The sequence below is a fragment of the Coptis chinensis genome, chromosome 5 (genome assembly GCF_015680905.1).
Source record: "Coptis chinensis isolate HL-2020 chromosome 5, ASM1568090v1, whole genome shotgun sequence".
Classification (NCBI taxonomy): Eukaryota; Viridiplantae; Streptophyta; class Magnoliopsida; order Ranunculales; family Ranunculaceae; genus Coptis; species Coptis chinensis.
Genome location: NC_141460.1, coordinates 58959904 through 58986179, shown reverse-complemented (window position 1 = coordinate 58986179; position 26276 = coordinate 58959904). Strand labels below are relative to the sequence as shown.

Genomic DNA, 26276 nt, shown 5'->3' with positions numbered 1-26276 from the left:
TCTTGTCGCAGAAGAGGGTACTACCAAAAAAATAAAATAGATATCCCTTTATTGTACATTGGATTTCTTCTCTACTCGACCCCTTCCTAATGGTCTTCCCCCCCACTTCTTCTTGACCTTTGGTTTGCATTTCTCCGCCAACTATTTCCTAATAAACTCCGACCTCACACTCATAGACCTAAAATTCTCCAACTCTTCTTTCACCGCAACCAACGATATTCCAAGAACTTCATGGAGCAGTTGCTTCGCCTCCATTTTCTTCAAGTCCTTATCGGTACTTCCATGAACACTTTTCCCAGTAATGGGCACACCTAGGATCTGGGACACATCATCCAAGGTGATGGTCAGCTTTCCAAATGGCAAGTGGAAAGTATTAGTCTCTTGATGCCAACTTTCAACGAACGCTGAGATAAGTCACGAAATCCAAAGGGTGCTGGTCTACACCAATCACCAAGTCATACAAGCATGTATTTTTTAGCTTAGATCTAAAACTTTTGCATTATTCCATTATGTTCCATTGATTCAACTTCTTATTGTGTTGAATACACTTCAGTGGACCACACTCCTAAAACAATAAAACGCACAAAATTAAATTGCACATGAAGTTAAGTAATCATAAATAAATACTAAATAAATAAGTACATATATTCGAAATTACATTCCCATTCCAAACATTGCGAGCCACGTGCGCAAAATAGTTATACAGAAGGGACAAGTCCGATCCGTTGGGCCACCGCCATACTAGTTGCAATCTCCACCATTCACGCCTCCCCCATCATTGCCACCATCACCTCCAACTTCACCTTCATTGCCATCCTCACCAATATATGCATCTTCACTTTCATTGGCATTCTCCTCATACCTTTCTGTAGTAGAATCAATTTCCATATTCCCCCTTTCTACATCCCTTGCCTCTTCCATAAGCTATACAATATAGAAAAGTAACTTCAATTACAAAAAAACCACAACCCATCAAAACAATAATTACAAAATGAAAAACTGCAGTTTAGAATTCAAACTCCACATACTAGAAAAACCCGTGCAAATAAAAAATAAGAAAATAATGCATAAATCAAATTTTACATTAAGTTACATTTAGATTTCCTAATGGGGTTCAAACTGACTAATACCTTAAAATGTTAATGTATAACTCAATTTTGCCTCAATAAGCACATAATCAATTTAACATTAAACCGAAATACGTAAGGAATAAGAAATCTGTACCAATTATTGATGATGTGAAGAGAGAATGTTACAGAATGAGAGGGAGAGTAGTCATTGGTTATTTGGAATGAGAGTGTTGGTGAGAGAGTGTTTGAGTTTGCTGTATGAATTGAGGGTTTTGATTTTTGGAGATCGAGAGTCGATGGTTTTTTGGGTTGGGTTTGTTGATGGGGTAACTTGGGCTTGTAGGTTGGGCTGGGGTCTCCCATATCCATCTATTGTATAACTTTACAGTATATAACTATTAGTAACATAATGTATAATCACTACTAAAAAAAGGTTTATAAACTCAGCTAAAAGGTGAGATGTTAGAGTTTTTATCTCGGTTTTCTAAGAAAAAACAACCGAGGTAAAATCCACTGAGGTAATAGAGTTCTATAAAACCGAGATAATAAACTACTAAATTATCTCAGAAGTCTGACATCTTATCTAAATATATTATCTCATTTTTCTAAATAAAACCGATATAATATAGAATAAACCCGAGATAAATTGTGATTGAACCCAATAAATATAGAAGAAAACTGAGATCATTTTTAATTGAAACCGAGATAATATAAAAGTAAACCGTGATAAATTCTTATGGAAAGCGTGATCATATGTACAATCTTTTATCTCACCTTTTTATTTAGCCAATATATTTTGTCATTTTTTTTTAAATTGCACTGGTATTGTTCAATTAATAATTAATTATGACATCCTGCAAATAAAAACCACATTCCCTCTCATATTCATAGACATCAACACCAATAAACAAAAACAACCCAACATAAGTAAATTTCTTTGAAGAATATGATTTTATTCAATAAACAATGTTGAACATGAACATAACTTCCAAAGTATACTACTGATCAATCATTGGTAAGAACTCAAGTATTGTATCAACTAATCTTCGAAAACTAATATGATGTCTCTGTCTCTTGATTACCTATGTCACCAGGTAGTCCAAAGGCAAATAAAGAGTGCCTGCCACTAAAGGAATTTATACATCTAGATCATCAATCTCATTGTTGACCTTTGACTCCCTTATCCGCTAAAACTTGACCTCTGACTCTTTTTCTGCTCATTTTAATATCCACATCAAGGATTGAATGTGCATTATCTGAGTTAAAAGAGGGACCATTTTCAGATTGTTGAGGCGCATGTTGCAGACCAATAAAGTCAAAACCATATAGGGTCTTTGCAAAGCACTTTTTTCACTTCTTTTCATGCCTCATTTCAGCATAGCTTTCCACAAACTGAACAACCTCTATTGCTCAAATAGCTATGATTTGTTTTAACCAGGAGTAGCTTGATAGAGTCAAGCTTGTGACGTCTCATGTACCAGACAATGGACAACAACCTTCCCAGATACACTAACTTCATGTACGGTATTATACAGTGAGATATAATTAGTAAACGAATCCAAATGCCAAGTAGCAAAAACAATAGTGTAGAGTTCTTGAGTCTTTGACAAAATGTCTACATCCAATATAGAAACACATATACCATTCATTAATTATATGTTGCATCACTATCAACATAACTCTATGTTTTAGGCAAGGGCAAGACACTACAAAAAATGGAAATGCATGAAAAAGCACAAATAAACAAATACTAAAATAAGGTGCACCCATTTGACACCCCCCTCCCCTCCCCCGACGCGGAATTAGCAAGTGGACAACAAATCAGTAATCAACCAAATGTGAGTCAAGCCATACCTGTTAGCTCGGAATGAGTGAACTTCTTCAAACTACACATTCCACAAGTGATACGTAAAAGGAAATATCATGGTCATGGTATACAGACTTCACCCTAACTTGTTTGCACACATTTCCATCTTCACAAATCATGAAATAATTTTCGACAAACAATTTCCATATGGCATACAGTGTACCCTTTCCAACAAACAATCTTTTAATTTATCAAACTAGTAATATATCAAGGTGCATCAAACTAGTAGCATTTAATCATTGTCATTGGTGTTCGTGTGTTATTATTGTTATTGTTGGTGTTAGTTCCAAACTTAAGTTCTATGTTTTAGCACATGGATCTCATTTTGCAGGACCAACGTGTAAATCTCCTATAGGTCAAAGTAATAGAAGAACTCAAGTGTGCAGGATCAAAATGTTAATGAAAAGCGTACAAGTTCCAATTACAATGGCCAGAAAAAACTAATTAACAAGAGAAACAGTTCTTACTTTGTTGCATATAGAGTGCATCCCAGTGACTAAGTATTTGTTCTCTCATCTACTTCCGCAATGCTTGGGCAATCCCACCGCTCAGGAGCTTGAAATGGTGCAGAACAATACGTTGCTTGCTGCCCATTCCTAGACAAGAACCCGAAAAATCCCAGTTTAATTAAGCATGTCAACTAGGATAAGTATTTCATGGATTATATTGGAAAAAGGTGGAACTAGGAAAACCATCTAAATGCTAGTAAATCACTTATTGTGAGGCAGACATACAAAATCAGTGATGAACAACATAGTTCAAAATACATATGGGGAAAAATGAAGTATGAACAGATATAGGGTATATAAAATTATTGCAGCTCAGATAATCTGGCTTCATGCGTAAAAGGAAAATGGTAATTTAGTATGAAATATTTAGCTAACAGGAAGGCTCTGATCAGCTGACCTTGTTGAGACTAAGCCATTTTGTTCCACAATCTGTGTGGTAGACATGTTTGCAGGGTAGAGTAATCAGCCGCTCCCGTCTTTTATATTTCATTTGGTAAATCACACGCCTGATATCAACAATATTAGAAGTCTTGTTGTGAATTGTAGAAACATTTATCTTCTTATTGGAGTACCAATGAATTGGAAAAAATAGCGTTAGGTCGAGGCAAATAACATTTCAAGGATACATGAGAACGCAACACACATATACAGCAAATAAAAACTACGCTATACACTTTACAGTTCACACCAATTATAAGCACACAGTCTATATCATATAGGAAACACACACTCTTCAAAGAATCACAAAACAAAAACAGAAAGGAAATAAATATTAGAAATGTTTGAGTTGCCTAATAGATCACCAAACCTTTTAGAAAACTACCACGTCAAATAAGAAAAAGATACTCTTTTAGTCCTTTTAGTTTCAGTTCATGAATCTTGTTAGTTCTTCATTATAAAAGTTGTCATTCAGCTACTTCTGCAAATTAATCTATACATGCTCAGATCTAACCAACGAACATGATGCAATATGAGAAGCTTTGAATAACCCAAGCACCATCCATCCATCACGGGTTCATTGCAGCTAACATATTCTATAAAAAATGTGTCTTTATACTTGACACTGAATTAAACTTTACTGCTTTTCTCCAAAAAATGAAAAAAAAAAAATACCAAGTGATAATCTACTCCCAACGATAAAACAAAGATATGCATCACATGATATTATATATAGATAAAGTCAGAAGAGAGAAGAAATTAGAGGGCAAATTAATATGGTCATATAAATGTTCTCCAAAGCCTCGCATTGCCTGCTGCCCCTTAACCAAGATAAAATTAAAATTATAGTGCGTCTGGTAAACCTTTGGACAAAAGTATAGTGTCTGAGCAATAACTCAAATCAGGTAAGACTTACATTCCTCGGGACTGTGAAGTGTAGCTGTGCTGGAACTTCCTCCACGAATAGCCTCATTGAAAAGCTTTGGTGCTGACAAGGCTCGCTGCATTGCCCATATAGCCAAAGGCCATGTGTAACAAATAGATCGATACTGCTCATTAATATTTCAACCTTAAGGAGTTTGAAAGTGAGATTGACGCAGTAAGTGAGATTGAAGTAGAGCAACATAAAACAAAAATAGCTAAAAAACGAAACTCACAAACTATTAGAGGACAACAAGAAAATTGCACATAATCTATGATACCAAGAGATCAAAACTACTGTGGCGCCACTTGATGTAAAATGCCCTGAACCTAAGCTATTTCCTTTAGACTTTAAGCATCCCACAATATTCATGCGTGCCATCAGTGCACTTAAAGATCACATTGTGCACAAATAGAGTCTATAACAACAAACTGTGAGAAGTTGATATTGGTCCTCTTGGCATAAATTCATATGCAAACCTATATTCCAGCAGCAATAGACACTAAAAATTTGTCTTCTAATAGTAAAGGCTTCAATTGCAAAACCACTTCCCGAACTAGAAAAGAAAAAAAAAAAAAAAAAAAAAAAAAAAAAAAAAACTTAATGTTAATATGAATAGAATTAAGCTACACATTTTTTTAACAAAATCAAAGACGGAGACATATTCTAGTACAAGTATCATGAAAACATAAAGAAAAATGCATTATCCAAAATATCTCATCATAAAGACAAAATCCCAATAATACTAGAACAAAAGAAAGACAAAAGAACTGCCCAACATCTAAACCAACAAGCCTAGATAAATCCCTTAGGTGTTGGTGACTCTGGTGTATATCTGCTGGCTATCATGAGATGATACCATCCTAATGGAACCTCTAGCCATCAAATCTTTGATTTCCCTCCATGCCAATGATCCATTCACCCTCAAACGATCAAACAAGATGGAAGGAGTGATAAGCTTGTACTTTGGGACTTCAGAAAGAAGCTTATCATAACTAGCTTGATCAAGCAAAACCATATTATTCACCTTCTCCTTTTGCTTTCCCTTACTCCATTTCTTCTTCTTCTTCTGCTTTCCACCACCAGACTTTGCTGGTTTTGATGATGGGGTGGTGCCTTCTCCTTCTTTGGTGCCATTTTCACTGCTGAAAGATGAAGAAAACTGAATGCCGCATTTTAAGGTGATTGAGGTAATGACGGAGAATTGAACCGTGAAATAGAATGACATAATCCACGAGTAAACATAAAGAGGGAAATATAATCAAAGGGTACAAGCTACTTCTAATACTGAGCAAAACCCAACACCTTCTAACCTCTTCGTCTAATATTTGATTAAAAGCCAAAAAATCGAGAAAAAAAATTGAAAAAAATATGTTCTACCAATTTTAAAATAAAACCCTAGAAAAAAAATATATGTGCTTGCAATTAAAAAAGTCGATACTTACCTTAATTACCTTGTTGAGATGTGAGAAGGAGAAAGAGAGAAGGAAAAAAAGGGGAAAGAGAAAAGTTAAGTGGTGGTGGGGGTGAAGTTAGGGAACTGTCTATTAAATTATTTTGTTCTCGGTGTGTGAGAGAGTGTGAGAGGCAAGATTTCTATTATCTAATCGTGTCCTCATTTTCTGGTGATTTCTATTTTCTATTTTGCAAATCTATTCGGAGATATTTGGTATAAGGTCAATTATATCAATGAAGTGCCGAGATATTTTGAATAATATCAATTATTTCTATTGAGTGCGAGATAACTTAAAATTCTTATTATATCAGTGTCACACCATGTGAGATAATATATTTCGGTTTATCTCAGTCAGGTAAGAATCGAGATAACATATTTCTACTCATAGCCAATAACTCATTTATGGGACATATTATCTCGCTCATAGCCCAAACTGAGATAAAGGATAATTTTAAAACCGAGATTAAAACCTTTTTTTTTAGTAGTGAATATAGAGTCATTAAAGATATATGGATCTTGTATGTCGTTCATTGGGGAAAAATGTGACAAATATGCTGAAAGTGACAACATAAATGATTTTAATCCAACCAGTTTTGGTGAGCCTATTGAAACGAACAACAACTGTTATAGTATGCTACTATTAGTATGATAATTTATTATATATATCCATTAAACACATATTTTTCTTATATGTCGTTTGTGGCACTAAAATGTAACAGATATATTGGAAGTGACAACATAGGTCATTTTAATCGAACTAGAGATAAGTAGAAGAACCAAGGGAATTTGGATTCTAGACAGATTTTAGTAAGCTGCCACCTCATAAGTAGTTGAGTAGAATTAGTTCTTACACCCACAATTGTTTAGATCTATAAGGGGACTCTAATTCTAGGCACCAATTTAAACAGAATAAAGACTCATTAGTATATTGCTAATAAAACGATGAATACACAAGCTGACAAGCGATTTCAATTTAAGTGGTGGTTTGACATTATAAATATACTAAAGGTAGCAAATGTATTATACAATAAAAAACAACATAAATGTGTGACTTCTTCGAGGGCTCCAATCCTATGACTCATATTATAAAAAATATACAACTTCCATAACTTGTTATTGCATAACTTTACAGTATGTAACTATTAGTAACATAATGAATAATATAAAGTCATTATAGACATATCGATCTTGTATGTCGTTCATGGAGGCGAAATGTGCCAAATATGCTAGAAGTGATTCAAATTATAAAAAATATACAACTTATATAACTTATTATTCCATACCTTTACAGTATGTAACTATTAGTAACATAATGCATAATATATAGTCGTTAAAGACATCGATCTTGTATATAGTCCATGGGGGCGAAATGTGCCAAATATCCTTGAAATGACAACATAAGTGATTTTAATCCAACCAGTTTTGGTGAGCCTATTGGAACGAACAACAATTGTTATAGTATGTTACTATTAGTACCATAATATATTATATATATCCATTAAACACATATTTTTCTTGTATGTTGTTCGTGGCACTAAAATGTAATAACTATGTTGGAAGTGACAACATAAGTCATTTTAATCGAACTAGGAATCAGTAGAAAAACCAAGAGAATTTGGATTCTAGACAAATTTTGGTGAGCCTATTGGAACGAATCTAGCACCCACAACAACTCTTTCACTTTTGTTTTTGATGATTGACAACAACTCTTAGAGGAATCAAAACATTCACACACATTGTGTTGTTAGTAATGGAGGATTAGTAATGAGGAATTGGTTATTACTTTGTTGTCAATATAGTGAAAAATAAGATTAGAGATAGCGATATGATTATATTCTCAATTAATCTCGTATTCTTTGTAAACATGTCTTACATTCATTAATGAAAACAAGCGCACCCTAGAAGACACAAACGATAATTTACATCAAACTATGTTATTGATTGTAACATATAGTAGTTTATGTTACTTTTTTGTTGCATTAACTTGTTCACCCGGAATAGTAGTTTATGTGATTTTTTTGTTGCATTAACTTGTTCACTCAGTTTGTTCCGGTTCTATCCTCACAAATGTGTGGCTAGAAAACGCGCGTACTATTAGTTTCGGTACATCTCGCGCACCATAGATTTAGCTTAGTTTTTTTGGTAAAGATATATTACATCAACGTGTTCTTATTTTAAAAAGATGCAACAAATCTATAATGTGACCCAAGCATACGTGTTCATGATGTATAGACGGTCTACTATCCACCTAAAACAGATATATTCGTTGTGCTTTTTCTTTACTTTTCAATACTAATCATGTGCATATCACGTGCATTTTGCTAGTAATTTATAATGAATAGATGTAACATTTTTTTCGATATCTTCTTTTATTTTTATTGATTTTTGAAAGTTACACTTCTAGAACAACATGACATATTTGTAAGATCATTATTAGCCGTCACTTTGAAAATAATGATCGTATACCACAAATTCTGTATATACATGTTTACTGGGTGTCCTATCGACTCCGTATTGTTTTACTGGGCTAAAACTCGTTGGGGGCCCTTTTACTGGGCTAAAACTAGGGGGCTGCAGCCTAGACCGCCTGATATTATTTTGGTTTATCGGGCAGTTGAAAGAAAATGTAAAATATCTGCCCACGCCACAAAACTGACAGAAGACATACCAAACGAAAGGCACCATTTAACATTTTAACTGTTTATTCATCGTCGAAAAAAAAAAGTCCATTACAACACCCACACACACTCTCGCTACCCACCGCCTGCCAACAACAACCGACTTATAAGTTGCATTCCACGTTGGTTCTTATAATAAGAGTATATAAAAAATTGAACCGAATGAATGTCAGGCAAAGAATCATAACCTCATTTTTATTCAAGAAACTCACTATTCCAAAATCTTTTCATCTCACTTCATTTTCTTCTTATTCAATGCCAAATCATCAGGTACTTAAATAATAATAATAATAATAACAATACGTAATAATAATAATATTAATTAGTTAAATTAATATATTTTGTATATTTTGACACACAGGGGAAAGGTGGCGGTGGTTCTAACGAAGGGCAGAAATGGAAAGAAGTAGATATAACAATGAAGCTTAATGATATGAATATTAATAGTAAAAAAGGGAATGATGACGTGGATAAATTTGTTAAGGATTTTAATGTGGATGATGGTTGTGCTTTTACTTCTTCTCAAATTAGAGCTACCTTTTATCCTAAGTTTGAGAATGAGAAATCCGACCATGAGGTAACTTTATACTTTTTATATACATGTATATTCAATGTAATGTTTATTGCACTTGTTTGTGAAAATGCTACTATGTTATTGCATGTAATTATTAGTGGCCCCTTTGTGCAGTTTTAGGATAGTGAGTAATGTGTATATGATTATTTGCAATGTGTTGTTTATAAGGTTCACGGGTTTTAGATGAGGTCAGTGGCATGCCTGGTGTAGTTTGTGAAATCGTTTTGACTGTAGTTTATGAGCATGTGCGATGAGACACATGGGATGTGGGTGTAGGTGAAGGAGATGGAGTACAATGTGTGTGTCTTTAGTATCTTTATCGAGCCTTATTAATGGGTTTGCCGGATGGTTTCATTAGGAGTAGATTGGCATTAGGCAGGTAGACCACTTTCATTTCTTTTTGTGGTTGAGGTGCTGGGGCGTATGATTAACATTGCTTTTCTGACCTCCCTGATTTTCAACAAGAGTCACTGCCTTGGCTCCACCCATCTCACCTCCGAAGACTGCGCGATTACCAGCACGCTTGACAACAATGACGCTCTAACCAGTTTACTTACTGGTTTTCCTCCAGAGTTCTCTTCTGGGTCTTCAATAATTTTTGGTTTTCATTGTCTTATTGTGTATCTTGCAAAAATAGTGTTGTTTATGAAGTCTAGGCATGTAAGATTTGTTTCAGTATGATACCTTTTTAGAAAATTTGACAGAATCAGGTTACTTGAACTTTTAACCCATTTACTCTCTCGTTTAAATTTATTTGCCTTGGCTGGCCCCTTTTTCTCAGCTCATGGTCATTTGTAGTATCTGTCTCTGCAAACAGTATTCAATATAATTTGGTAAACATACATGCTCTTCGGTTTTTATTTTTTATTTTCCTAGTTCAAAAGTGGTTTGGTCTTGAGCTGACCGCGTCAACTAGTACTATTAATTGGTGATTTTCTGTTTGTTTACAGGTCAGGACAAGGATGATAGAGATGGTCTCCAAGGGCTTGGCTACCATGGAGGTATTGGTTTAAAATTCTCACTTCTTTATTTTTTACCTGATTGCTTTTACTTCGGGCTATCGTCTCGTCATGGTAAGTTGGCTTGACATGCCTGTGAGAACTTTGGCGTTTCTTGCTTCGTTATGCCTGGAACTTCATACCTATGTTTTCTCCATTTATCCAAGTGACATTTGATGCTTCTTTGTGGAGTGTATATAGTCAGGCTTCCTTGACATCTACAACCTACACAATGAACTATGTACTGATTTTCTAGGAATATGTTCTCCATACCATGGAAATCATCTCCAAGAAAAAATAAAAAGGGTCCACACTTAATGTATATATGGCCAATTGTTTAGGTAGTCTTTGTGGGAAATGTTTTCGATGTTGAATATATCTGTTTGGTTGATTATCTTTGAGCTATTTGTAATTTGATGCATTATTTTCTTATAGGTATCTCTCAAACACTCCGGGTCGCTCTTTATGTATGCGGGGAATGAAGGTGGAGCATATGCCAAGAACAGCTTTGGAAATATGTACGTTCGATTCATTAAATCCTCATTTCTTCTTGTTCCCTTTTTGGCTGTGTGAACTTCATTTATTTGTTCACACTTCTCTTCACATGATTGCCTGTGCTCTGGTGCAAGTGTCTGCATTGGAGTTTGGAGCTAATATACAGTATTTGTTACTGCAGATATACAGCTGTTGGTGTTTTTGTTCTTGGAAGAATGTTTCGCGATGCGTGGGGCATCAAAGCATTTAAAAAGCAAGCCGAGTTCAATAAGTTTCTTGAGGTAAGTGATGTAATGCATTACTCAAATCTGATTAGTAACTTGATATAACTTTTGTTCTAAGCCTTTTACTTTTGCTATTAACTGTTATTCCTGAAATATACAGTTCGAAAAGAAAACTTTACAACCAAGTTTACAGGATAACTAATAATTATAACGCTTCAGGCTTAAACTGACAGAAACATTGGTAATAACCTATTACTCTGTTGTTATACATTTAAATTGTCGACATCATTGGTAGATGCCCTTGTCCAAGGCCCTTATCGACATCAGTGTACATAATTCTAGACTCTTGATGGACTTAACTTGTTTGGATACTGTATGACATTGTTAATTTAGATGTTGATTTTTGTACGATTGTTTGGTTTTTGAGACTAGGGATTATTTTCATGGTGTTTTTTTTTTTTTTTTTTTTTTTTTTTTTTTTTCCGCATAATAATGTTTGATTGTGTACTGCAATTCATATGATTAGACAAGCAATAACTATCTAGGTCAATATGCAATGTGGACATGTATTGTAAATTAAAGAAATGGGTATCGGAAAGAACAACAATTATTGTGAAGAATGCTAAAATGCATGGGCATATGATCAAAATTAATAGAGCTAGAAATGTAAGTATTGTTCTCATTTTACCGTTGCCTTGGAGAGGGTGTTGTTGCATGTACATATGTGATGTAGATTAAACTGGCAGAAGCTTCAGTTTATTAAATCTACTCTTGAATTAAACAAAACAAAGAAGACTTAAAAATCTCTCTTTTATTGAATCTCACAACTCATAAACTTCAACACTGAATAACCCTAATTACAAGCCCTTTTATTTATACTAAACCTAGAAACTAATAGAAAACAGACATGTGTCCACAACTAGCTAATGGACTCCTACACGACCATGGGTTTGACCACCGAACCTTGAAAGAAACAAACTCATGTTCTACATCAATATGTGTAAAGGATTGCGTATTCATTTTCAAGTTCTTTGCATTTTTATTCAATAGGACCTTGTGGTTCTCTGGCCAAACCCTGTTACCTTATAGTATTGAGTGGTCTCATGAAAATATTTCTAAAGATTTTGAAATATAAATCATGGTTTCTGGTTTCTGAACGACCCGCTTTCAGGCGACCTCTTCCCTTTCTCCATTATCCCTCTCCATTCCTCAAGTAGTTACACCCTTCATCCTCTGAGTGATGATTGTTTCCTCTTACTCTGTAAATCGTGGTTTGTACACCCTTTTACTCTGTTATCCCTGGCCTTAAATTCCGGAATAGTTTCCTCCTTTCTTCTTCCAATCGTTATTAGCCTTTTCCTTTTTCTCTGTAGACTGTTCCTGCTTTGGTTTTCTTCCCTTAATCAGTTTGCACTGGTTTCTCTGGCTGCTTCTTTTGATTTGCTGAAGGATGAATGAAATGTTGAAACCCTAGGATTTTTCAGTTCTATGGGTGCTGAAAAAGGTTCAGATTATCTGAAATATGGGGTTTGTGAACAAAAGTTATGCATTGACATAGCAGACAGTGGTGCTTGTGTTCCTCTCTCGAAGATGCTGCCCGTGCCGCACAGATGGAAAATTATTTTGATTATTCTCTTAAGGTCTTCCTACATGAGATTATGCCAACAAGACTGGGAGCGTTGGGATTTACAAAAGTTACTCCTAGTTAAGGAAGAGTCTCCATTTCTCCTGAGGGCGAGGTAAATGATGGTAATAGATGTCAACTTTCCTGGCGTAAGAAAGAATGTGGCAAATGAGAGTACAGCAGTTATGAACCCATTCAACTTTCCTGGCGTAAGAAAGAATGTGGCAAATGAGAGTACAGCAGTTATGAACCCATTAGTGGGTTCTGATTCGTGTGTGTGGGTTGGGGGGGGAGTGAGATACCAATAACATCCAAGGAAACTGGTTTTTGAGAAGGTGTACAATTTATTGGGAAGTTAATGCATTCTGTAGTACATAATACATAAGAAAACAATTGTAGTTGCTCTCTCTAGTCTCTACACCTGCGTTGGTTGAACTCCTATGAAAACCCCTAGGGCATTGAAGAGCTTCTCGCGCAAGGGGACATTTCTTCTCTATGTAGATTTGGAGATAAAGGAGGATAATAGTATTGAAGATAGATATGTCGGAGAAGAGTGGTCAACACAATGCTCCCAGGGACTTGCACCTGCTGTTGTGGTCAGAACTCTTTTCTTATTTAGTTTTCAAGCTCTCTTTTTAGGTTGCCTCTCTTGCTGATTTCTACTAATAGGGATTTATTCTGTTTTATCCAACTGATTTTAAAAACCTTCCAAAGGAAGACTTGGACCATTCAATGAGCTTCAAATCTTCAACTGTAAGTGTTTAAAAAGATCATAGTCAGGTCAGCTTAAATAATTTGAGAAGGTAGGGAAAGATTACAATCAAAATTTGTCATCTGTGCATGAGATATGCAGAATCTCTGACTCCTGTTTTGTTAGGTTGTCCTTCGCGAAGTCGAGTCTCCTGGATTTCTTGGTTGATTGTTGAATTTGCTTACTTGTTTGGAATTTATTCCGTTTACTTGCTCCAGAAACTGGCTATAAAGTTTACTACCCTAGCGATTTTGTTGGTCTTTGCTAGATCGAGAGTGATGACACTTTGTTGAGTCTTGGTGATACAGGGGAATGTCACCGTGTCTATAGTTTTCAGTGGTCTATAGTTTTCAGAGAGTTCAGGAGTTGATCCTTTGGAGGGTTGGCCTAAGGTCTTGGGATCAAATCCCACCTTTAGTGGGAAAAGGGGATTTAAGGGTGTATGGGAATAAAGTTTTAGTTAGAGAATTGAGAGCATCAATTAGAGAGAGGAGAGAAAAAGAGTCATGGTGAGAGAGCAGAAAAGAGAAAGACCACTTAACTTCAAGCTGGCCTCCTCATATATTATTTATATAAACCCTAAAATAGGTACAAAGACTAAACTGCCCTTTAAGACATAATACTAATACCGCTAACACTCCCCCCTCAAGGGAGCATACAAGTCAAACATGCCCGACTTGGAACACATAGTTGAAAAACTAGGTCGAGCCAAAGGTTTGGTAAGAATATCACCTAGTGATTTAGACTTCACATAAGGAGTAACAATCTGCTTGGACATCATTAAATCATTTAACGGTGACAATCAACCTCGATATGTTTTGGTGCGCTCATGGAACACTTTGGGTTACTAGCTATATAGATCGCTGACTTGATTGTCATAAATACATAGGAGAAGGAGCATGAACATCCATTTCTAACAAGAGAGACCGAACCCAAATCATCTGAAGCCGTGTGAGCCATAGCGATACTCCGCTTTCATTGGACCGAACTCTACAACACTTTGTTTCTTTGCGCCAAGTGACTAAATTTCCTCCAACAAATGTACAATGTTTGCGACCGTAGGATCACCGCCTAATCAAGATCCGAAAACCCACAAATATCTAGTGTATGCGGAAGGCGATAAAGAAGTCCATTACCGGAGAACCCCCGGATATCTTAGAATAATAATAACATTCGATGAGAAATATGGGAGCGTGCATGAACTTACTAACTACTCCAATTGATAAGTAATATCCGGACGAAGTCCGCGAAGATAGATAAGACGACCAACAAGGTGACGATACCGACTACAATCGAAAACACCTCCCCCTCGGCATGATGAAGCTTCGGTAGGATCCATGGGGGTATCAACACTGCTCGATCCAAGAAGCCCCGCCTCACTAAGAAGATCCAACACATACTTACGTTGCGACAAACTAATACCTTCATTGGAACGAGCAACCTCAATCCCAAGAAAGTACCGAAGGATACCTAAATCCTTCGTATGAAAATGCTGCCCCAAATACTGTTTCAAATGAGAAATACCTATTGCATCACTACCAGAAATAATGATATCATCAACATATACAATCAGGACAATAGTGCCAGACGCGGAATGTCGAACAAACACAGAATGATCAGAGACAGATCGATGAAAACCAAACTGGATAACCACAGAACTAAACCTATCAAACCAAGCACGAGGTGACTGCTTCAATCCATAAATAGCCTTTTTCAACTTGCACACCATATTCTCCTTTCCAGGGACAACAAACCCGGGTGGCTGATCCATATACACCTCTTCTTGTAACACACCATGCAAGAAGGCATTTTTAATGTCAAGCCGATAAAGAGGCCAACCCTGAATAAAGTAAAATCCTAACAGAGTTAAGCCGAAAGCAACAGGAGAAAATGTCTCCATATAATCAACCCCATATGTCCGAAAGTGTACCCCTTTAGCAACCAAACGTGCCTCGTGGGCTCAACGTAACCATCCGGGGAGGTACTTCACTGTGAAAACCCACCTACATCCAAGCGTGTGTTCTTTCCCGGTGGAAGAGGCATAAGGTCCCAAGTCTTATTCTCATGAATGAGATTTCCTCTTTCATGGCTAATGTCCAAAGTAAGAAGCTAGTGCTTGGGTAGGGACGAGGAACGTAAAACGTAAGACACGCAGACAAAGCAAAATCACGAAAACCGGGAGCAAACACGATGTAATGAAACAAACCGAGAGATAGGATAAGGAGACTTAGACACGGTCCGTTTAGCAATGGGTTCAACTCGAGTCGTAGTTGTTGTACAACACGAACCGGAGGAGCCTCTAAAAGAAGATGACGTTTTTTTTTTTTGGTTCAACAAGAGTAACGGGGGTAGATTCAACATTAGTAACTTTCTTCGAGGAAAAATACGATGATATTGAGCATAAATAGGCATGGACCCCCTAACGGTTGTAATAGGAACACGCGACTAGGCCCTCCTCCGCATTGGGGCATAATAGGTCGCGGGAGGCACCTCCTCGAAGGTACAACTGGAATGGGAACAACCGGTTGGGGGTAGCAGATTAAGTAACTCCCCTCACGACAAGACACTAAATTTGGATCAAACAACTGCCCTCCAGAAATAGGAAGTAGACTCAAAGAAAGTAACATCAAAGACCGACATAATAGCGACGAGTAATGGACTATAACAAATAATACCGCTTTTGAAAGTGCGTGAGTAACCCACAAAAACACACTTTATAGACCGAGGATCTAATTTGTCATGACCATGAATGAACACAACCAAACACTCGAGGTGGCAAACCATAAGATGACCGAGTAGGATACATCAATGCAAAAGGAGATCGACCATCAAGAACGCACGATGGCATACGATTAATGAGATAATTTGAAACGTAATCACTCCAATATGGCTTAGAAACCCCCATGGCAAAACATCATAGTGCGAAAGTAACATCGAAAGTAAATGACGAGCGTTTCGACAACTCCATTCTCATTGAGAGGTGTGGGGACAAGTGGTTTGATGAATAACACCTCGATCTTCACAAAAATGTAGGTACACAAGACCGAAAGTATACTCTAAGGCATTGTGAGCGAATAATTTTAATTTTTTTATCAAACTGAGTCGCAACTTCATTGTAAAAATTGAACAAAGCACGAGGTAGCTCAGTACGATCCTTTAACAAATATAGCCATGTCATTCTAGAAAAATCATCAACAAACACTACAAAATAAAAGAAACCAGACAAGCTTTTATTTCGTGAAGGACCCCAAATGTCCGTATGGACTACATCAAAAGGACCCAAAGACCTCTTATCAACCCTACTGGGAAACGTACTACGATGGTGTTTTCCCAACTGACATGCTTCACAATCTAAAACAGATACTGGACTTAACTTAGGAAGTAACTGACGCAACTTAACCAATGAGGGATGACCAAGACGACGATGCCACTGAAGTGGAGACACAGACGCACTCAAAGCTGAAACAGAACTTGATTTCGCAACATCCAATACATATAACCCATCATGCTCATTCGAACCAATCGTCATCTTCGTCTTGAGGTCCCAAACACACAACCGGTAGGGAGTAAATGTTACGTAACGGTGTAGAGATTTAGTAAGTTCACTAACAGAGACTAGATTAAATGAAAGATGAGGAACATAAAGACTCTTCACCGCAAATTTAAGAACTTAGTAGGACGAAGAACACCGGTACCAAGAACAGGACGGGAGGACCCATCAGCTAAAGTCATGCTAGTCTTAGTTGGCACAAAATTAGAAAGAAAAGAGGGATTACCGGTCATATGAGCACTAGCTCCTGAATCAATGATCCAAGAGGAAGATGGTACCGCCAAACTAGCGGACTTACGGAACTTGCCATAGTAGCCGTGTGGGTTGCGTGAAGGAAACGTAAATACGATTAAGACGATTCAAAATTTGACCCAAAACTTCAGCGAAGCAGAAGGAGGAGAAGCACTAGAAGGTCCAAGCCAGCCAGAAGACCCAAAAGTTTGATCATAAGCATTATGGGCATAGGCAGGCTTCCCATGTTTGTCCCAACAAAATGGCTCCGGTGTGACCATCCTTACCACAATATGTGCACTTCCTCTCGCCGCATACCATCATACCTATCCCCACCGACCACGGCGCCCCTCCAAAACCACCACGGTTACCTCTGCCAAAACCAGAATTACCACGAGCTCCACGGCCATTAAAGCCTCGACCACCACCAAAACCTCCTCGCCCACCACGACGATTACCTGAGAGAGAGTAAGGCAGATGACTCCTTAGCAACAGGGAACAAACTCACCATGCTCCAAACGCTTTTCTCTTAAGGCGAAAAAGCTTAGGTCTGCAGAGGGTACCGTTTCACTTGCTAAAATTTGATCCTTGTAAACACTATACTCAGAATTCAGCCCATGCAGCAACAAAGCAACCTGAAAGTGTTCACGCTGTTCTCGTTGCTTCTCCAAATTAACTGTAAATGGTTGATAAAGCAAGAGCTCTTCCCATAGTCCTTTCATAGTGCTATAGTACTCATCAATAGGTTGATCACCCTGTTTTGTCTTGAACAAAGACTCAAACAGATTATAAATTCGAGATAGATTATTTTCTTGGGAATACATCTCCTTCAATGATGACCATACTTGTTTTGCCGTGGGTAAGAACTGCACATTAGTAAGAACTTTTGGCTCCATACTATTCCACAACCAAGTCAAAACCATAGAGTTAGAAGCCATCCAGTCTTCATAAGTAGAATCATTGGAATTCGGAGGATCATCAGTAAGAATTTTAGATTTTTTTTTCGCACGAATAAAGTGTTCAACAGCATAACTCCATGAAAGATAATTGTTCCCATTTAAACGAAAATTAGTAATGGGCTTACCGAGATCATCGTTGACATAATATAAAGACTGTTTAGAGTCAGGTTTAGGATTCACTGCGTCATCCATTGTTCACACCAGAAAATACCAGAAACAACCACACAGAAAACAACCAAATCAGTAAAAAAAAAAGGCCACACCAATTACAAACTGGATACAACCCTAGATACTAACGATTTCAACTCATCTAGGGTGCACAAACACACAAGGAAACAACAAACCACATAGGAAGTGGAGAGTCTCTCTAAACTTCCACCAAACCAGCAGAGTTATTGCAACCCAAAAAAAAAAAAAAGAGAGAAGAAGAAGAAGAAAGAGAAGAGGAGAAAAAAAAAAAAAAAAAAAAAGTTGCTCCGATACCAAGTTAGAGAATTGAGAGCATCAATTAGAGATATTTAAAAGAGAAAGACCACTTAACTTCAAGCTGGCCTCCTCATATATTATTTATATAAACCCTAAAATAGGTACAAAGACTAAACTGCCCTTTAAGACATAATACTAATACCGCTAACAGTTTTAATTATATATATACATAAAAGGCAATGCGTAGATAGGTGGGATTGCTTGTTTTGCTTGGACATTAGCTGAAGGGTTGAGACTTGGTAGGGCTTGCTTGGCTGTATTGTTTACTTTTTTCTGTATATCAGTAGGCTTACTTGGCTTACTTTGCATTATTAGTACGAGCAAAAGAAAGAACTTCGTATTGACTGGACGTCACGTACATACTTCTTATTGATAAACACATGTTTGCAATGGTAACTTCGTCAAACATTCTCGGAAGAGGATGACATATCTTTTACCATCTTTCAGGAGAACCGTATGTGCATATCAATGGAGTTGGTAACTGCTGTACTAGGGGACCATGGACAACGTCCTCGCGAGGATTATGGTATGTGGTTCTTCCCCTTTTTTTCTCAATTAAAGAGCACACTAGACCTGAATCCCATGACAATTAGCAAATGGAGTAAAAAAATGTATCACAAAAAACCATAAGAATTTTCATTGAATTTGACGGTTAACTATAGGCTATATATGTCTATATGCCATGAATGTCCAGTGTTTGTACTGCTTCTTTATCTTTTTTCAATGATTGGTCAGTGTTTGGGATTATACAATAGCAAGTTCTTTATTAGTTTTGTTTTTATCATAATATTCTGCTGCAACCTTAACAAATATATTGTTGTGTGTTTGAGCTTTAGTGTAAATTTTTGACACATCGCATGATAACCCCCACAATTTTTTTTTTTTTTTTTTCTTATTTTTTTTTTGTCTTAATCAATAAAATTTTAAATCCTAGCGGCCCAAATAGCTGCATATTAAACCAATGCATCCCTCAGGGGTAGGATTTAACAAGTCACTAATTTCCATACCAAATAATCCAATATAAAGAACTAGCATGGCATGTTATCCCACAAGAGAATTCCAATTACAAATGTCTTAAACTTTGGAGCATCCAACTCAAAAAATTGGCAATGACTGGAGCAGCATGAGTGACTACATAGTATTCTGCAAAGCTTTTAAATGTTCCATGTGGGACTGTACTAAACATCTCAACAAAATGAAATCTTGATATCCTAAATCCCCAAACCCCAACCCCAATTTAGCCTGTGGTGGTCTGGTTGCTGATAATCTTTTTCTTTATTTTCTTCTCACCTATCGTCCTCTCCATCTTTCTATGGTAACAGAGGAGAAACCTCTATGAATCTTTTCTTTTCAGAAATGTTTATCAATATATACTTTCGGTGAAATGGTTCCTATGTGATTCCGTAGACATTCTAATTTAGTTTCTTGCTCTAAGATAAGTGCTGAAAATTTTATCACAGTACTTATTGACAATCTTGCTTCTCGGCAGTTGTTGTGACCGCAGTAACTGAATTGGGCAACGGAAAACCAAAGTTTTATTCTACCCCAGACATTATTGCTTTCTGTAGGAGATGGCGTCTACCAACAAATCATGTTTGGTTGTTCTCAACAAGGTGAGTTTATTATATAATTTTTGTCTTTTATATTAGGGAAGTAGCGTATTTAAAAGAGAACTATCTTTGATGTATCTATTGTCTGTGAATTCTTATTACTCATGATCGTTACTGCTTTTTTTTCTTTAAAAAAAATGTAAGCTAGGGTTAGGGAGATGGCAGACTCCTACCTATATATATTTAAATCATCAAATACACCATCCCATTTGCATCCTATTTGACAATTTTGGACAGTTTCTCATCAAGTGGAGGTACATGGTATCCAGTAAAAGTGTAAAACTATCATTACAACAAGCGTGCACCATTTAGTTTGGGATTTAAAATGGTTAATGTTGGTGCACCTAGAAATGTCATATTAGGCTATGTCTTTTGTAGAAATGGTCTACTCATGCTATACAGCATTTTCACTAGAAATTATTCAGATCTGAAATATCTACTGCCATCAAATGTAATTAACAAATTGAAGAATTATAGATGACCATTTTCACTGTTAAGTGGAGAGTATACATAGTTAGAAATTTCAGAATAAACTGATGTTGGTGGATGTGTTTGTTAGTGAGGAGATCATATATATATATGAAAAATTACCGCCAAGTCAAAATATATACATGCACTAACGATTAGAACAAAATGCCTCGTAATTTTGCGCAATCGGCTAGGTTTGGGTGTTTGGCATTATTGGTCCTCTGTCAATTTCGTCCTGGTAAGAGAATCTGAACTTATCATTAAAGTATCATGATATATTGAGATATTTCATTTATAGTATTTTAGATGTGAGAAATGAGCAATTTGCCAATGTATAGTTAATTTCTTTCAAAGATAAGTATCCTCGTTATTGACAAAGGCCTCGTACTTGACTAAGCCTTTTCTTCTCTATAATAACTTTTCTCTATAGTAAAAGCTCTTAGTGGCTATGATGCACGGATACTCCTAAAATGTCATTGCACCCGTATCGGTCAGGTACGATATCAATATGGGTATTGGATACATCTAGGGTACTGGAATCCTAGAAATTGACCTGATCTGATAATTCTACTCCGTTAAAATGTAAATTGTTCTCGAGGTTTCAAGCTGTATTGACTTTGACATGTGCTATAATAGTTTTTCACATGTTCCTAACTAACATTACTCAAAGAACTACTAACATAATTTTCAGAATATACATATTTTAAAATATTCATATTAATTAGCCATACCCATAGGCCGTAGTGTATTCTAATATTTCAAAAAAGCCGTATTGTACCCCGTACCGGTGTTGCCATATCGGTATCCATACCCGTATCCGTGCATCATAGCTAAGTGGGGTAGGATCTCATTTGTTATTCCATTATACAAACAACAGTGATTAGAAGAAGAAAGAGAGACCTCCAGTTAAGTTTAAGTTTGAAAGAAGAAAGAAGCTGCATAACATGATGATAATTTTGTGAAGAGATTGAAGTAATTTTCAGGGATATCAAGAGAATCTGATGGTTTTTCTTTTGAAGTGACAAGATTTAGTTCTCTAGCCAGCGAAACGATGCTCTGGTCGATAAAGTTCAGGTTGGATCAATCTGTTGTTTGGTTGGTTTCAATTTTCTGTAATTGCTTCTGAGACATGTTCCAAATGTGGAATAACAACAATGAATGAGAGTGGATTGGAATTGGCTAAATAAATTTTTGATTTTTTATGGATATTTAGTAACCTCCTTTTACCACTGATATTTTTTGAAATATTTCAGGAAAAATACTAGAGAACTTGTCTTGCCCAACCTTTCCTTACCAACTAGGATCCAATATCAGAGTGAAACATCGAATATTAGAGGGTCCAGAATGTTGGATAGGAGAGATATTGGTACTTTAATCATGAGTTTGTATGTGCCAAGTTATATATGTCCCTTGAACCCTACCCTATATATAAATGCAAAATGCTTTCTCTCTTTCTTTTGTTTAGCAAAAGGCCATAAGGACTTTTTTTATTATTCTTGTTAGAATGAAAATTACAAAAGGCAAGGCCACAGGCCTAAGTGCCTAATCAGAGGAGGCAACCCTGATGCCTAACATCATAACTAGGTTGTCACATTAACTATTACCGTTGGTTTGCGTAGCTTCCTATTAACTGCAGATATATTTTTAAGGAGGTAGGAAATAGTTATGATGGAGAGAATGTGGTTTATATCATAAGAATCTTAGCAGATGAAGGGGCATAAGAATGTGGTTCATTGGGAGAGAGTGTGTAAGTCGAGGTGGGAAGGCGGGTTGGGTATCAGGAGCTTGCATGAGTTTAATATTGCGTTGCTCGATAAATGACTTTGGAGGTTTGGGGAGGAAAAAGAGAGCCTTTGGAGGAAAGTTATAGTGTCCTGTTAACATACCCTATGGGTGTGGCGTGTGGAAAGGTATATAAAGTAGGGGAGGCTTTTCACAAGTATATTAGATATGTTTTGGGCAGGGAAGAAAATATTCGTTTTTGGGAGGATGTTTGGTTGGAGGAGAGACCCTTGTTGCAGGTCTTCCCACGATTGTATGCCGTATTGGACTTTAAAAATAAGCCAGTTTGCTGGTTCATGAGGGTAGATAATGGTTATGTTGCTTGGAACCTTGGGATTTATGATGCTCTCTCGAATAGGGATGTAGCAAGTGCGGCTGCACTCACAATGTAGTTAGACTTTATTCCTTTTGTTAGACCGGAAAAAGATAAAAGACTTTGGCGTATTAACAAGAAAGGGGTATTTTCTTGTAGATTTTTTTACTTTAAACTTCATTCCATTATTCCTCATCGGGGTCTGAAAGTTCTTCATAATTTTCTGAGTTAGATTATTTAGGGTTCCAAAGTTCCTTTGAAAGTTGTTTTTTTTGTTTGTGGTGTGTGCCATTAGGTAAGATCTTAACTATAGACAACCTCAGAAAAAGACACATCAAAGAGGTGATTGTTAATTTTTGCCCCTTGTGTTTGAGAGATGGGGAGTCTGTGAATCATATTCTCTTGTTGGGTCCTTTCTCTTGTAGAATCTGGTGTTCCTTTTTTGTTTGAGTCTGGTGTATCTTGGGTGTTTCCTGGTTCAATGAAGAAGGTTTTAACCTCATGGAATTTGAGTGTCCATTCTTGGAAGGGTTGCCGTCTTTGGAGCATGTTTCCTTTTGCAATCTTATGGGGTATATGGTAGGAGAGGAATAATAGACATTTTGATGCTTTTACGATGTCTATGGGGAAAGTGGTTTTGGCTATTAAAACACGTTTGTTTTTCTGGTTGAAAGTGCACGACGAGTTTCGAGACATCCCTTTCGACGCTTTCGTGTGCAGATGGGAGTCCATGATTTTCTGGTTGATAGAATTTTGTATGTTTTTTTCTTAGTATTTTGTAGCTTGTACTAAAGGATATCTCATTTGTAGCCAAAACGTATAAAGCCAATATCTCATCCTACAAGTTGATTTAAGGGCTGATTTTTTGTAGGTATGATCTCCCCACCATGAATAATATGTCCACCAAATTTCCACCAAATTTTGGCTCATTCAAATATGTCTAACTTAATCAAATGTTATTATGAAATTGGAAAATTCTGGACCGTTATATAAATGTTCAAAATTGAACACTAGTTTTCGCAAGGTTGGACATATCCAAATCGGATGAAATTTTGTGGGCATGATATCCATTGTGAGACGATCATATCCACAAAAAATGGGGTCTTAATTCAATGTGTAAGTCGATGGAGTGGCTCTATCCCTCCCATATATATATATATATATATATCTCCCCCAACTCGAGCTTTACCTTTGTATTTCCTCACTAGAAACTACTATCGTATGATAATCTCAATAACTGCTGATCCTAACCACATTTTCATGAACCTACTAGGTTACCTACTTATTGGAACCTCCTTACCCTTCGTGATCATCCTCCATCAAGCTTTAGTTTCCTCATCGAAAATAGGTCACACACACAGACACAGACACACTTTGATCGGAGTCAGTCGTTCGACTGATCGGACCCAATCCTAGATTCCCATCAGATATTTTTTTTTTTTTTTTTTGTTTTTTTAGGCCTCCAGTGGTCTTGGCGTCTCGCCAAGTACTCAACTATTTAATTGCCTAGGAGAATATATATTTTGTATATTCTTTGGTTTCTATGTCGGGATTGCCTATATTGAAGAAATTCAATCCCCAGACAACTTAACATTCACAATTGCGTGGCCCCTATGCAAGAACTAAAGAATGTGAACCGCCTTTTTGTTGGCAGCTCTATGATACAACATAAATTGTTGATGTTTTTTTTCAACAAACCATGGCCTCGACCATCAACGTCAGAGAAAACTCTCCTCTTGCTTTCTTAGCAAGACACTTAAGGTAACTTATTCAACCCTAGGACCCACAAGAAATCAATACACGACAAGTTCAGTTGTTGAGATGCTTATTCCCACATGAGATATGTTAAGCCCTGCATAAAAATATATAAATCATGGGTTCTTTCCACTTATCACCAATTTGTTTCGAGTTCGATGCCCATCTTCAATATGATATCAGAGCGGGCTATTATGTTTGGCCTAAAGTACGTGTTGTTTACTCCACGTAACCCAAATATGTTTGTCCACGTGTTAGGCTCAAGTAATGCCACACGTGGTAGGTCCTCTCAACTTATCACCAATTGGTTTTAAGTTGGATGCCCCATCTTCAATAACACTAATAGTAATTAGCATCCTTGTTGCACATAAAAACTTCAACGTTAGCCGCTTCATGTTGTATTTCCTGGCCTCCCAATGAACTAATGCTATTTTGACGTCAAGACCGATCCAACTAGGACTCCATCAAATGCAGAGTAGGAAGAATTTGCCAATCCAAGGAAAAGACTATTGGAAAAAGCGAGATTTTTGCGCAGTGGCGCATTGCCCTAATGAAATTTTGGGGACTCCGATGGGAAAATATTTTTGGGAAGTGTGTGCTTTGGCTGGATTCTGAGGTGGTACAAGGGAATTAATTTGAAGAGAGAAAATGCTAAGTATAGAGTTCAAAATCCTTCCCATCTATAACCATTTAGGAAAATAAAATTGATTTTAAATATTTCTCCTTAGTGTATGTTAGATGTTTTTTTGATAAGTAAAATTTATTGATTAGGTTGTAGAAAAGGTACAAATGTGAGAGAGAATCTCACTTACATGGTACAACCAGTGACACCCTTTGTGTATGTTACATGGGGAGATTTTGATCAAGAAGATCGTGAAATTCATCAAACTGTAATTTTAGATCAAGGACTCTTTCTTTTATTGGGCGGCAGGAGCATCTACTTTTAAGGGCATAAAATTCAAATATCGCAGCAATTGGAGTTAAATCAGAAACCTTGTGTGTACTTGAGAATTAGGGGTAAAAGGTGGGTTGTTTTTGTAGAGGGACTTTGGAACTTCATTGCAGGGGGGCAGTGGGGCTTCTGGATCTCGTACCAGAATTAGGTCGAGATCACTTGGGATGAAGAAGGAACATTAGGGGGAGTAGCTGATTTATCCCCATCTTGATGCATATCTTCTGCTGAGATTTTGCAGAGTAGGATCTTTTTATATCCGTGAAGTATATCCTTTCTAGATAAGCCAACCCTAAAAAAAGAAAAAAAAAAAAAACTTTCTGATGGGAATCTAGGATTTGGGTCCCAATCAGTGATATGTTTCAACCAATTAAACTATAAGCAATTTTTTTACCACACTATTATATGTGATGTATCACTTTACTTATTGAAGGAAATCCGTGGCTTCCTTCTTTGCTGCTTATGATGCGTTATGTGAGGAAGGAACTGCTTCAACTGTATGCAAGGCACTTGACGAAGTTGCTGATATATCAATACCAGGTTGGTTATTTAAGTAGTATTTTA

At 36.7% G+C, this 26276-nt stretch overlaps 1 protein-coding gene and 1 pseudogene across 1 annotated transcript in view; one reads left to right on the top strand and one right to left on the bottom strand.

Annotated features, from left to right (window-relative positions):
- Positions 1–5614: 5614 nt before the first annotated feature.
- LOC147498148 (small ribosomal subunit protein eS25 pseudogene) lies at positions 5615–5943 on the bottom strand (annotated as a pseudogene).
- A 2958-nt stretch (positions 5944–8901) lies between these two features.
- The window catches only part of RNL (RNAligase), a 51879-nt gene continuing 34504 nt past the window's right edge, over positions 8902–26276 (top strand). Inside the window, exons 1-8 of the mRNA XM_086560275.1 lie at positions 8902–9210; positions 9302–9517; positions 10465–10515; positions 10948–11030; positions 11189–11288; positions 19280–19358; positions 20322–20445; positions 26146–26252. Coding sequence (XP_086416401.1) covers positions 9103–9210; positions 9302–9517; positions 10465–10515; positions 10948–11030; positions 11189–11288; positions 19280–19358; positions 20322–20445; positions 26146–26252 — 868 coding nt within the window. The 5' untranslated portion in view covers positions 8902–9102. The remainder of the gene's footprint in view (positions 9211–9301; positions 9518–10464; positions 10516–10947; positions 11031–11188; positions 11289–19279; positions 19359–20321; positions 20446–26145; positions 26253–26276) is intronic.